General features: G+C 31.9%; 1 protein-coding gene across 3 annotated transcripts in view; it reads right to left on the bottom strand.

The window, feature by feature from the left end:
- The window catches only part of LOC145276684 (uncharacterized), a 262,149-nt gene that overhangs the window by 55,240 nt on the left and 191,274 nt on the right, over nucleotides 1-15,635 (bottom strand). For all 3 annotated transcript variants that reach the window (XM_080127862.1, XM_080127864.1, XM_080127863.1), the window contains exons 21-23: nucleotides 8,677-8,811; nucleotides 6,572-6,638; nucleotides 3,051-3,156 (exon numbers count right to left, since the gene is read on the bottom strand). In XM_080127862.1, coding sequence (XP_079983988.1) covers nucleotides 3,051-3,156; nucleotides 6,572-6,638; nucleotides 8,677-8,811 — 308 coding nt within the window. The remainder of the gene's footprint in view (nucleotides 1-3,050; nucleotides 3,157-6,571; nucleotides 6,639-8,676; nucleotides 8,812-15,635) is intronic.

Below are 15,635 nucleotides of genomic sequence, written 5' to 3'. Positions count from 1 at the left end.
TGAATTTTATTTCACATAAAATTTTTATATAAAAGTGAATTTAATTTAAAAGAAGATTTACATGAGAAATTTAATAAAAAATATTTTTATACAAAAGTAATTTTAACTTAAAATAGTATTTTATATAAGAGTGAATTTAATTCGAAAGGGGTTTATTAAAGTGTAAATTTATTTAGAAATATGACTTTATATGAGAGTGAATTTAATTTAAAAAAGATTTTATATAAGAATAAATTTAATTTAAAAAAGATTTTATACAAGAGTAAATTTTATTTAAAAAGATTTTATACAAGAGTAAATTTTATTTAAAAAAGATTTTATACAAGAGTAAATTTTATTTAAAAAAGATTTTATACAAGAGTAAATTTTATTTAAAAAAGATTTTATATAAGAATAAATTTAATTTAAAAAAGATTTTATATAAGAATAAATTTTATTTAAAAAAGATTTTATATAAGAGTAAATTTTATTTAAAAAAGATTTTACACAAGAATAAATTTTATTTAAAAAAGATTTTATACAAGGGTAAATTTTATTTAAAAAGATTTTATATAAGAATAAATTTAATTTAAAAAAGATTTTATATAAGAATAAATTTTATTTAAAAAAGATTTTATACAAGAATAAATTTTATTTAAAAAAGATTTTATACAAGAGTAAATTTTATTTAAAAAAGATTTTATGCAAGAGTAAATTTTATTTAAAAAAGATTTTATATAAGAATAAATTTAATTTAAAAAATATTTATATAAGAGTAATTTTATTTAAAAAAGATTTTATACAAGAATAAATTTTATTTAAAAAGATTTTATACAAGAATAAATTTTATTTAAAAAATATTTTATATAAGAGTAAATTTTATTTAAAAAATATTTATATAAGAGTATATTTTATTTAAAAAAGATTTTATACAAGAGTAAATTTTATTTAAAAAAAGATTTTTTACAAGAATAAATTTTATTTAAAAAAGATTTTATACAAGAGTAAATTTTATTTAATCTAAAATTTTATATAAAAAGTGAATTTAATTTAGAATAGGGTTTTATATTAAGAATAAATTTGATATAAAATATGATTTTACTTAAGAGTAAATTTATTTTAATAAGATTTTATACATGAGTAAATTAATTTTAAAATAAAATTTATGTAAGAATAAATCCAATTTAAAATAAGATTTTATATATGAGTGAATTTCATTTAAAATAAGATTTTATTTAAGAGTTGAAATGCTGTTCTCATCTTACATGTTATTATTACAACGTTTTTGACAGCTTTGTTTAAAGAACACTTATTGGAATAATCTAAGTTATCACATCTCAATGGACGAAATTCTGGAACACATATTTTTCTTCTTTTTAAAGGAGTCACTACTAATTAAAGCCTGGAGGCCAATCAGAGATAAGGGTCAATGAATGTATGGTGGTAGTGTATCTTATTACTGCTGTAGATTAGGTAGGATTAGAATATTTAAGAGGAAGCCTCAACAAGAAAGTGTTTCAATTGGACTACTCGGTAGGGAAGCAGGCCAATAGAACAGTGTTCTATAGGTGGAAAGTTCTATGAAAGAAGATTTGTTCATGGAATCTACATTTAAATGTAGGCACAGATAGAGAGTGGAGGAATGTGTTGATAGTGGTTGTCGCCAGTCGAGTATTTTTGTGAATTTTTGGCAAGGGGATCATAAATTGAAACTCAGACGAGCAATTGCCATGAAAATAACAACAGAGAGAGAGGGGGGCTAGGAACGTCTCTTCTGTGGGAAATAGGTTGAAGGAAAAAAGAAAAGGATATTGCCTGCTAGGTTTCGAAGACGAATTTGAACTTTAATAAGATAGGATAGGACGCATCGAACAGCTTCACCCCAGATGTAGCAACACTCCATTGTAGGACGCACTTGGCTCTTATACAGATATAATCTACTGGAGCGGTAGAATGATTCAAGCATTTTCCCAGTGATCTTGTCAACTTAATCTACCTTACATAATATTAAAAGAATGCAACAGCATTTGATTGCTATAAATTAACATTGCTAATCATTCGATTTATTTGCCTTGGAGATAGTCAGGAAAATATCAGTACAAAATTTATATTGATTGTATTGTATTAGCGTGCATAGGTTTATTGATACAAACTCATTGATAGTTTGGTTCAAAGCAAACAAGTTTTCAACGTTTTTCTTTTCGTTTATATGATTTTTCTTTTTCAAGAAATCTTTCATGGAATGATTTTGTAATATTTTTTAAGTTGAATTTACAACCATTTTTCTTATGTCGAGATTATTCAAATTGAATGTCAAGTTAATTTTTTTTAAACATTTTTGACAACATCGTTTTGTTTTTATATATTGGGTTTTATATATTTGTTTTTATATACATTTTTGCCGAAAATGTATTGAAAATATTGAATTTTTACAAGGGAGTCGCCACTTATCAAAACCCGAAGGACACTCAAAGAAAAGGGTCAATGAAAGTAAGATTGTAATGTAGTAATCGTTAATGGAAAGATTTTGTATTATTTAAGGGGAAGGCTCAACAAGAATTTGTTTACATTAGACTTGAAGGCTCCCATATTTTAATCGGTCAAAAGAAGTTTTTAACATTTTTTTTTCTTATGTCCTTTTTTTTTCAAGAAACTTTACGAGGAATGATTTTGTAATATTTGTTCGATTGAATTTAAGGTGATTTTTCTCATTAATCTGGAGATTATCCACATTGAATGTCAAGTAAAAATATAACATTTTTGACAACATCGTCTCGTTTTTATATATTTATTTTACATTTTTGCCAATAAAGTATTGGAAATATTGATGTACGTTTAAAATGAATTTGGAAAACACATTATTGGTTAATTAGTTGTTTTATTTTTTATTAAATGTTTTAAATTTAAATTTAAAACAGTACAAACTTACCTACCAAGACACTATAAGTGCTAGTATGAAAAAAATATAATAATTTGAGTACACCCAATTAAAAAGCTCAGAATCATCGCCTGTCGCCACTCAACATGATTGCAACTGTTGTAGTGCATAAATTTAATAAACCATATCTTACCGAGGAAACATGCGAAAAATTGAGTAATATTTTGTCTTTCAAATTATCCAAGGGTTTTTGGAGAGAAATTGACAAAACAAACGAATTGATGATTTGGTTCGTGTTTCTGAAAATAATAGAAAATAATATGAGAGAAGCACATATAATCTTGATGTTATATAATCTATCAGATAGTGCTCAATCTTAAACATGCTATTAGCAAATCACATATATCGATAAAATGTTTACACCGCCAAAGCTCTAGATTCAATATATTGGTTTCAACACGACAGAAAAATAAAATGAACAAAATATGTTTTATATTTCGTTATTTGTTATTAATCTTTCCCAAATTTTCTTGCTATAATCAGGCGTTATAATAAGAATACATCGTTTTTTTTTTTACATGGAGGTCACCACTTATCAAGTCCCGGAGGCCACTCAGGGTAAGGGTTATTGCGTGTACAGTAATTAATGAGATAGTATTGTAGTAATCATTAGTATAGGAGATTTGATAGAGTGCCTTACTTAAGGGGGCGGTTTGTCAGGAGTTTGTTTATGTTGGACTTGAAGACATCTAAGTTGTAGTCAGGTGGGAAACAGGCGAACGGAAGAGAGTTCCACAACCGTGTAGTTCTAAGAAAGAAGCTTTGCTCATGGAATCTACGTTTGGATTTAGGCACAGATAAAGAGTGGGGAAAATTATTGACAGTAGTTTCGGCCAGGCGGGTGTTTCTCGTGAAAGATTGGCGAGGGGGACGAGAGATTGGAGCTCAGGCGAACACTTGCCATGGAAATAACGATAAAACAAAGACAGACTTGCAACGTCTCTTCTGTGGGAGAGAGGCTACAGAGAAGAGAAAAGGGCATCCCCCACTAAGTTACGAAGTCTATTTTGTACTCTGTCAAGGCAGGATAGGCTGTTTTTAGCAGCTCCTGCACCAGATGTGGCAGCAGTACTCCATCGTTGTATGAATCCATCGTTGTATGTATTCCCTGATAATCAAACAGTATATTCCATTACTACTTTCATTACATTTTAGAATTATCTTCCAATAAAAATGAATAAAAATACATTCTAGAATTTTATACTTTATTTACTAGGTACGGACAAAAATGGTGAAATAACGATGGGGGGACATAATTTTGAAAGCCGATTTATCATTATTTTTCTGAAGTTTTCCGACTACTTTTGATTTTATTTGAAAGATTAAAGACAAGAGTTAATTTCCAAAAAAGAAAAAAATATTTTTACCCGTGAAAAATAAAAGTTATGAAAAATGTTTTCACAGCGAGCTAACTCAGCCAAATTTTGAAGCTAAATAAATTCATTGTAAAAATCCTTTGAATAATAAATATTAGTTTTCTGGATCTATTTCAAAGATATTTAGTAAAATAAAGTCCTAAGGTATTGAATTAAATAATAAAAAACACCTTATTTGCACAAAAAGTAGCTGAATTAGCCCCCAAAAGCAAGAGATTCTCGCTTCGTTTAACTGAAAGAAAACAAAGTCCTAGTCACATGGATTATATGAAAGTTCAAAATTTCAGACAGCCGAAAGGCTGTCTGAGAATGACGTCAGATACTTAAAAGGAGGTAGGAGCTGCTCTTTTCTTTATTTTCTCTCCTATGTTCATCCGTACATTCCTATCGTGAACGTTTGTCTAATTTTTACCTCCGTTTAATTGAATTATTTTTCTATGTTCCTGCTTTTAAATTAAAAAGTTTTATTTTTTAGGTTATATAAAAAGTATGTTACGCCGAAAGTTTCGCAATCATGCAAGCAAAGAAAATATTAGAATCGTATATATAAAAATTATCAGAAACCATGTAATAAAAAAAAAAAATAGAAATATGTTTTGCAATTTTTTTTTGTGTGAAAATGTTAAATAAAGAATGCTTACTCCAATGATAATATTGGTAGTTCGCGAAATAACTTTTTCCTCGAGTTATATCGAGTTTATTAATGGGACTTTAAGGTTTTTTTTCGTAATGTTCCTGTAAAAATTATTTTTTTAAAATTGTTACAATTTTCGATGCTTTATTTTCATAAAAAAGTAAAAAAATAAATTCATGCATTTTTACTACTGAAAACCATAACTTTAGTAAAGGTATTTTTTGTTTAAACAAAATAATGCATTTCCACTAAGATTTAAGTGAAAAATAATGTATTCATTATATTCTGTGATCGTTATTTGATAAATAGCAATATTTTCATTAAAAATTGTTTATTCCCTGATTTTTCGTGAATTTTTTAAGTAAAGCGAGGGGGTCAAAATATGTGTACATTTTTAGCATCGGCATTAATTTTGCACGTACCTATAATTTAAACAGATAACTTAAATTAAGTATAAAATTCTAAAATGTATTTTTTATTCATTCTCTAAAAAAAATCCAATAGAGCGAAACTTACATCTTCATACATATAGTCTTAGAAGTTTTGGACCAAGAAGAAAATGAGGATTCCAATCGACCTGAGCCGACGAGAATAACAAAAGGACAGATGTCGATCGACATCGTTTCAACTTCGACCTTTGCATATGCACATCACCTCTCTAAACAAATATAAAATAACCTATTTTATATTTTCGTGAGGGTTTCGCGGATTTTCCCAATTCAGATTTATTTTTCATATAGAGTGCGTTTTTAGAAATACATATTCACAAAACATCTTAGTAAAACAATTTAAACCAAACTTTTTAATGGCAGACATTTAATTTTAAATAAGGAAAAAGTAGTTTTTCTAATCCATAGTGTTCTATTTTGCACAGAAAAAGCTCCTCAAAATGAGGCATCTGGATTTATATTTTTATTTAAAAGGAAAAAAAATGAAAATATGTAATATCATTTAGAAAACATTTTGTGGGAAACATGATTTTCTCTAAATAAAAAATAAGCAACAAGTAATGCGAGATTTGTAAAATACATAATTTTATTTACAAATTTTTTCATAACTTTTTTATAAAAGATGAAGTGTAGTATCAATGGAACACTGTAGATTGGTATAGCTGGCTTTTCTTTGAAAACTGTCCTAGATGTTCTGGCTTGGAGCAAAGTGTAAAATATGTTGTGCTACTGCAAAATGTTTTGTACTAATGTAACTATCCAGAGTGCATTATTTTGTAGGGATTGCTCCTCCTTAAATGAAACGCCGTGCGTATAAAATATTTTTTTTGTTTCCTTATTTAAAAATATAAAATGTCGGTTAATAAAAAATAAGAAAAAGTTTGATTTAAATAATTTATTAAAAAGTTTTGTAATTATATAAAACATGTACATAAAAATAAATCTTGGTCGTGAAAATCTGAACAAGTCTGTTATTTTATATAATTATATTTATCTTTTAATAAACAACCGTTTTTTTTACAGAAGCTATTTTAACAAAATTGTTTGAATAAAATATAATAAATAACTGTTTTTTACAGAAGTTATTTTAACAAAATTATTTTAATTAAAAATAATAAATAACTGTTTTCAAAACTGATTAAATAAATTAGTTTTTAGTAACAAATACTTTTATGATAAAAACTGGTTTTCATACTCATATTTCGGCAACAGATCCTTCATATTACGGAATAAAACTGCATTCACCTTGACAGTTTCGTTAACTGAAATAGAAAATAAATATATTTTTTTCCAAATTTATGATTTATTTTTATTAAAATAATTACCCAGAAGCAGAAGCAATGAAAATTGTTTTCCTTATCTACACGACAATGGATTGAAACTCAAATCAGCATTATATTTCAATCAAACACAAGCGATATTGACTTTCAAATCTCGCGGTTTTTCTTTCATATTCGTTCCTATGTTTCTTTTACAGACAAACCAACCGTTCCTCATCAGGAGAGAGAAATAAAGGTTTTATCTGCTATTCAAAGCATCTGATTATTAAATGAAAGAGTGAAACATATTTTTCATTTATAAAAAATAATTAAATCGCTAACTTAAAGTGAGAAGCGACATTTTAGACTTAAAAATAGAAGGCGTTGTGGGAAAGAGGATGTCAAAACTTAAAAAGAAAAGAGAAGGGTAGAAAGATATCAGAAGGAATAGGAAGTGGCAACTAAAAAGAAGAAGAAAAAGAGAAAAAAAGAAAGAAGAAAAGGAAAGGAAAAGAAATAAAAGAAGAGAAGAACCGAAAGGCGTAAGATATATGTAAGGGGTCAGTATAATTACATTACTGTAAGAAAGGGGAGGGGTTAAAACAATATGTCAAGTTTAGAAGCGTTTAAATTAAGATGTCAACGAAAGCATACGGTTAAGAGGAGATAATAGTGAGTTATAAGGGAGATTTATTATTTTATTTTTATAAATAAAAAATATGTATCACTTTTTCAGTTAAGAACCAGATACTTCAAATAGCAGATAATTTTTTTTTTCTCTCGCCTGATGAGAAACTGTTGGTTTTTCAATAAACCAATTGCTCCGAAACGTTAGCATATTCAATGTAGCGCGTATGTAATATTTTTCTGTATAAATAAAAATAATATATTTAGCTCTTTTTTTTTATTAAGCACTCTTAATCTCTCGTTTTAATTCATGGATTTTATCTCCTGAATCCATTTAACTTGTTTTTTTTTGTTAAAACAATATGTATATATATATATATATATATATATATATATATATATATATATATATATATATATATATATATATATATGTATATGTATATATATATACTTTTATAAAATCCGATTTTTACAGACAATATTTACACACACACACACACACACACACACACACACACATATATATATACATATATATGTAAATATTTTCTGTAAAAAGCGGATTTTATAAAAAGTTCTTTTTATTACTATTACAGATTTTTATCTCTAATAATAATAATAATAAAAAAGAACTTTTTATAAAATCCGATTTTTACAGACAATATTTACATATTTACATCCTTTATTAAATTCAATTTATTTTTAGTATAGCTTGCAGTGAGGAGTAAATTTTAAAACCCCAGCAAAACGCCTTTTATAATTTATAATTACTTAGCACCAGCCCTGTCGGAAAAGTGGTCCGACTATTCCAAATATGATGCAAACTATCATTTTCCATATAAAAAATTTAGAAACATAAAATAATATTTTTGTATCGATAGATTTTCTTCTGATGAGTACTATATTAAAAATTGATGATTGCACTCTATTAAACATCTGCTATATTAAAGGTCATAATATAACAAACAATATAGTGAGCAAACATCTATTTATTGTAAGAATTAATTGAATATACCGATGAGAGTTGGAGATGCAAACTCCCAGTGAGATTATTGAATCGGGAGGGAAAAATAGACGACGAGAAATTTCTTAATAGACACATGGTATTTTAAAATGATCCTCATTGAAATGAAACGAACTCCAAAAGGAGGGGGGGGGTAATATGGTGTGATATTTATTTCTTCGTTACAAAATTCGAGGTTATGAATTAGTGTTGTTGGCGTAAAATAATCTAATAAAGTTTCTAATTTGTTTACTTTGGTTGCAATAGTCGAAACGAAAGGCGTTTTGTTAAAACCGTCTCCCTCCGCACATGTTAACTGGTACTACTTTGGTTGTATGCTTTATATGGAAACCGACGAATAGGGGAGGGAAGATAACAAATGCTTCAATTAAACAAAAAAGAACTTACCTCCGAAATGATCTTTTAAGACATCGGCAGGAACAAACACGTTTGAATCTGTTTTTTCGACCCATTTAGATTGGTTCGCTTTTGCGTTCGGAAAGCTGATATTATCGAACGCATTCACTTTTGCTAATTGAAGAACTGTAAGGAAAAACAAGAAGTCATTCATCATCATCATCATCATCATCATCATCATCATCATCATCATCATCATCATCATCACCACCACCACCACCACCATCATCATCATCATCATCATCATCATCATCATCATCATCATCATCATCATCATCATCATAATCATCATCATCATCATCATCATCATCATCATCATCATCGCCATCATCACCATCATCGCCATCACCATCATCGCCATCATCATCATCATCATCATCATCATCATCATCATCATGATCATCATGATCATCATCATCATCATCATCATCATCATCATCATCATCATCATCATCGCCATCATCGCCATCATCGCCATCATCATCATCATCATCATCATCATCATGTTTAACGTCTGTTTTACATTATTGCATGTTTTATGCGGACATTCAAATTAGAGTTCTAAACTAACTTATTTCGAACCACGTCTTTGCTTATCTCTTTTCTAGCATACTTCGTCTGACGTTTTGATTTTTTCTATGAAAGCTCTACACATGTATTGAGCACTTTTAAAAAAAATATTGGTTTTTAATTCAGGTTACCGATGTACTTGAACTTAATATATGGATTGGCATTGGATGTATTTTCCGTTATATCTAATTTATGTTTGCCATTTTACCTGATATTTGCTAAGTAATGTTTGTATAATTGTTTTCGTTGCATGTGGAATGAAATTAAAACATCTCGTTCAATCGATTTATTTTATCAATCTTAAAAATCAAAAGTATTGAATATTTTCTTGCGTTGTCTTTCACTGCCTTCATTTGTTTTCTCTACTTAGCCACAAGTTTTTCACACTAAGCAACCGTTACTTAACCCAATTCTCCCTTGCATAATTCTTTAATTGCTTGATATTTTGTGGATTTCGCTTTTGAACTTTAACCTTCAAAATATTCCACAAATTCTTAATTAGATTCAATTCAAGAGACCGATTTGGCCAATAATAACATTTTTTCAACCCATTGATTTATAAGTTTTGCGAAAGGTTTAGGATCATTGTCGTGTTAAACAACAAAATTCCGACCATATCCTAAAGAAGGTACAGATTTCTCAATGTTTTTCTCTAGAATATCCCTGTATATGCTACTATTTATTCTACCATTGATAACTTGTAACTCACCAGTGTCTTTGGATAAAAAGCACCCCCCCCTATCATAATGGAACCACCCCCAAATTAAACTGTGGGGATAGTATTTTGCTTGTTGAAGGCAGTGTCACTTTTCGCCAACCACGTGTCGCTGTGTTCCTTCCGAATAATCCAACTTTTGTTTCATCCTTCCAGATTATTCTTTTCTAAAACTGGATACATTTCTGCTCATAAGATTCGACAAACTTTAAACAGTCTTTGACATGTTTGGTTTTCAGTAAAGACAATTTTTGGGTGATCTTGAATGAAAGCTTGCAACGATATAGATCTCTGCTAATGTTATTCTTATTTTAATTCTATTTTTTCAAGATCAATTTTAATTTCATGCAAGAATAATTCAATCTTTTTTTTTTGCTGATTCACCTTGAAATATGCTGATTTATTTTTTCGGTTTTCTATTTTTTGGAAGATTTGCTGTACATTTTCTTATAATTTTTCATGATATTTCCTACTCCACTTAGTTCTAAGTTTATTTGTTTATTAATTTTTACGATACCTTTGTTCTCTTTTGTGACGTTCAATGATTCTATCTCTGGATAATTCTTTAGTTTTTGCCACTTTTAATCCTTGAATTGCAAAATACACAAAAACAATCAGATGATTATTAACGTTATCTTGTAAACAATTGTGTGTTTCTCTAAATGGTCAGAGATATCATTCTACTACTATTAAAAATTTGAATATTTAAAGTTTTTTAAAATAAAAAGTTTTGATTGGAAATTTGAAAAAAATGTGTGTCATGTATTCAATACTTTTGCATAATTTTGAACGTTAATAAAAAACATGGATTCAACCATCAGTTTTAATTTTCCTTTCACATATAATTAAAAGTTAAATTACAAGCAATTACTGTAATAGAAATCGCCACTCTCGCAAACGACCTTGTGTTTGCTTAGTCTGTAAAATGCCAGGCGAAAATGTAGAAAAAGAAAAAGAAAAGACAAGCATAGTTTTGTAGGTCGCTCATTGGTGAACGTATGCCATTAATTTGCATATGTACACAATTGGTAACTGTTAAATGGAACAAATTCTAGAGCATGAGGGTTGAGTTGAGGATTTTGTTGGACAGCTTAGAACGAGAACGATCGCTGAAAGATAATATCGAATACACGAGGATTTATTTCAAGTTGAGGAAAAAAAAGGAAATAAACTTTCGTACGTTGTATCGACAAGAGGATGTTTTAAAACTGTTACGTTTTGTTGTTCCCTTTTCATTTTAGAAGCTATTTCAGCGATTTTTTTTTTACTTTACTTTATTTTCATAAATAAGCGGTGACTTAAAAAATGGACAGATTCGACATCCGTTTAATACCGGAATTTGGTAAATTTACTGATTGTTGAATAGGTTGAGAAGCCTGAGCGTATTTGCAAATTGTGCAAAATAAAGGAGCCTGCAACAGTCGTTCCGTTGAGGTTAACCGGAGGGGCCTATGCAGTGTACCAGCAACCCTAGGACAAACCTGATTGGATAGAAATTAGACAGAGCTTATATACATCATTTGGTACAGATCATTTTGTTGGCTAACAACAGTTCACTACCCGGCGATAACTTCCCAATGAAACGGTGGACGTTTACTTAGCTAATTTACGGAAGTTATCAGCACCGTTTGGTGGTGTCAACGACAAAATGTTAAGCTGTGCTTTTTTGGTGGGCTTACCTGAGGATGTCAGTATACTTTTGCGAGCGTCATCACGTATTGACAGACTAACAACGGACGAGTTAGTGGCCCGAACACGAAACATCCTTAAGGAACCAGAACCAGTTACAGCAACAACCAGCACTAGTCGTGCAGCATCTAAACCCTATGGAGACAATGTGGATTCTCTTCCAGCTAACGCTAAGCGTGAGAGCCTTGTTTGCTATAAATGTGGAGGTCCTAACCATTTTGCTAAGAAGTACCGGAGTCGAAGTGGAACGGTGAATGTTTATCCACGAGCACACAGAACACTACGATGTTATCGCTGCAATGAGTTGGGTCACATATCTCGCAACTGTTCGGGAAACGAAGTCGAGGACAAAGTACTGTCGCCGCTCTTGTCTCTTGCCAAGCAATGAAAGCAACATTGCCTGTTGTCGGCGTCAAAACTAATGATGTGCAATGTTCAGTAGTTGTAGACACGGTTGGTTGGTTGGTTTTATTTTACGACGTATCAACCCGTTTCAGGTTATTTAATGCCGAATCCAGAGATTTTGAAGAAAATTTTTTAATAGAATATATATATATTTTTTTCAAGTAGGTTTCTATTTAACCCATAGTTGGTACCCTAACAGGTACTACCACTCCGGGTCAGAGTGAACCTGGGAGCAATCGCAACTAAGGGATGACTCCCACTCCCCAAAGCCTGCAAGCTGAGGCTTCACCATTGGATATAGTTTAATGTCATATCCGGGACCTTGTAGACACGGGATGTTCCTGGTCTATAGTAAGCGTAAATCGCTGTCGGGCATGAGGGAAGCAACAAGTGGAGGTCATGACCATTAATGGCTTATCTCACGCATGTTGTGATATAGGGACGGTCACAATCTGCACTTAGAAACACGTCATCGCTGAAATTGACGTCCTGATTATTCAAGAAACCCCCTTGGATACAACTTATTACTTGGAATTGATGCAATAAGAGCTCCAGGAGGTGTCCTGGTTACACCAGCCGGGGTATAACGCTTGGTAGAGAGAAAGAAGTCTGTGAAGCTATTTCTATTGCGGAAAAGGACTTCTTTGCTATTTTTGACAACAAAAAAGGGGCCTAGACTGCGAGGTGGAAATGGACCATGATCGAATCGCCAGATCGGTTATGCAATACCATTCCAGAGTATGAGGTTTTTACCAAGAATCGGGCTGCATATGCATAACTTCAGACGTGGATTGATAATAGTTGGCTATTGAGCAACCGACTAAACACAAAATTCAACCCGTGATGGATTATCGAGAATTGAATCAATATGTTGATGCCTTTACCGGGAATGCAGATGTGTGTGCTGCTAAACTATGAGAATGGCGTCAGAAAGGGTGTAATGAACCACTGCTGAATTTGAAAAAGCCTACCTACATATACGGGTCAATGAATCACTGTGGCCATTTCAGACATCGATAATCAAGAGAAAACGATACTGTTAATAATGGCATTAATATCATTAAAACTGTTTTGATGCAAGATGAGATCACAGTGAAAGCTACTTCAGCTTACGTTGATGACATCTATGTTTATGAAGACATAACGGTTCAAATGAAACTAAAATCTTTCGGTTTAATAAGCAAGGACTCTAAGCGCTTAAAGGATGGGGCGTTCGTGTTGGGCCTTGAGATCCGGAAGGAATGTAATACTTTACGATGGAAGTGAGGAAGCCGATTCCAGAGTTACCTTGTGTGTTAACGCGGCGCATCACCTTTTCTATTTGCAGTAAATTAGTAGGACATTTACCTTTCTGTGGATGGCTTCGAGTGGCAACAGGAGTACTAAAAAGACTAGCAACTGCCGTCACAAAAGGATGGGACGATATTTTCGATAGCGATTCATTCCAGCAAATGATGACTGAAACGCCGACTAAAGTATATAGAAATGATCAGGGAGAATGACATGTATCAGGACACGAACTGAATGCATAGGTTGACGCGAGTTCTTTGGCTACAGGTGTAGATGCGTGCTGGCTTCGTCTGAAAAATGATGCCCAGCATATCAATTTGGCAGAACTTGATGCCGCGCTGAAAGGTTTTAATCCTGCGCTGCAGTGGCAGGCCCAGATCGTACACCGACTCATTGTGTGTTTACGACTGATTAACTGACACCTTAACTGGAAAGGCAAGCTGCAAATGAAATTTTGATAAGAAGGAGACTAGCGATAATAAAGCGTCTAGTTGATTCCATCAAAGCAGATTTTGGCTTATAAGCTGACTCGTGTGTCAAAGAGATGAATGAATATAATGAGGCAGGGATCTAATCCTCTGCAACTGACATGCGCAGGGTTAACGAACGAATTAACACCGGATCAGATGCGTGAAATACATCAGAATAGTGGACATCTTGAAATTCGTCGAAGCACATATTTTGTCCGAAGAGTGTGCTCTGCAACTACGAAGGCATCGATCAAGGTAGCAATACAGTAGTGCTAAGAGTGTCAGCGAATTGATCCAGTACCATCCCAATAGCAAAAAAGGAAACTTGAAGTGGAGGAAAACTGGTGTCGGATTGGTATGGATATAACTCATTACGATTGCAAACATTTCTTGACCTTGCAGCGTTTCACGATATGGCATACGACAGGATATATCGAGCATTGTGCGACAATTAAGATCCATCTTTTTTTAACGTAATCCCCCGCTTGAAATCTTGACTGATAATGCCTCTACATTTTGATGTCAAGAATTTCAGAAATTCACAACTGAATGGAGGGGGGGGTTAAAATCCGTTACCGATGTACATATTTTTCTGAAGGTAACGGTATAGTGGAACGGTGTCACAGCACTGTCAAAATAATTGCAGCCAGGATGCAGTGTTCGATACCAGAAGCTGTGTACTGGTATAATGTGACACCCAATGACAATACAACACCATCAACTGCACCAGTCAATGGGTTTTACCGCTACGAACAGCGTATAAAAGGAATAGATGTCACACTATCAGTGGTTAGAATTGGCGACACATCGTATAAAGTGGGAGATCGTGTTTGGGTAAAACCACCAAATGCTCGATGCACTACAAGGTTTGACAGTAGACGAATAGAACTATGTTCGACTATGTTCGTCGATGGTGTCCCATGCCATGTGAAAGGTGTCCGCCCCTGTTATACCTCTTCTACCTCGGGGGACGATGAGGAAGAAAAAATCCAATTCAAGGATGATACTGATCCTCTATTGCCCCTTCGGATGAGCTCAGAAACACTGCCTACAGACACAGAACAGGGAATTGTGGAACGTGCCGGTGGTGATGACGGTAGTGATGAGGAAGATGGGAACGAGAAAGTGACACCTCCAATTCTACGTAGGAGTACACGTCGAAGGCGATCACAATTTCCCTGATATTAATGTGATAGTGATATCAGTAGGATGTAATAGAAATCATCACTCTCGCAAACGACCTTATGTTTGTTTAGACGGTAAAATGAAAGAAAGTGTAGAAACGATGGAAAGACAAACGTAATTTTGTAGGTCGCCCATTGGTGGACGTATGCCATTAATTTGCATATGTACACAATTGGTAACTGTAAAGAAGGGGACAAATTCTAAAGCATGGGGGTTGAATTTTGTTTTTTGCTGGACAGCTTAGAACGAGAACGAACGGTGGAAGATAATATTGAATGTACGAGGGGTTGTTGCAAGGTAAAGAAAAAAAGGGAAAAAGGACTTCCGTGCGTTGTTTCGACAAGAGGAAGTTTTAACACTTTTTATTGTTCCCTTTTCATTTTATAATTACTTAGCAAATATTAGGCAAAATGGCGAAGACAAATTACAGTTTTAACAGAAAATAACATGGATCAAATTCTTATGCATGTCAATAATAGATTCTTTCACGAAAATTAGGGCCAATAAAAAATGTCAGTAATTCCCATTTCGTGTGCCATCACATGTGTTCTTGCAATCCAGCATGGTTCTTGCACACTTTCTCGATTAATTAGATTAAAACAATGCTACAAGATATTACTTAGCGA

This window comes from Euprymna scolopes, chromosome 5 (genome assembly GCF_053919585.1).
Source record: "Euprymna scolopes isolate OS-2025 chromosome 5, ASM5391958v1, whole genome shotgun sequence".
Lineage (NCBI taxonomy): Eukaryota > Metazoa > Mollusca > Cephalopoda > Sepiida > Sepiolidae > Euprymna > Euprymna scolopes.
This window is presented reverse-complemented; position numbering and strand designations above follow the sequence as displayed.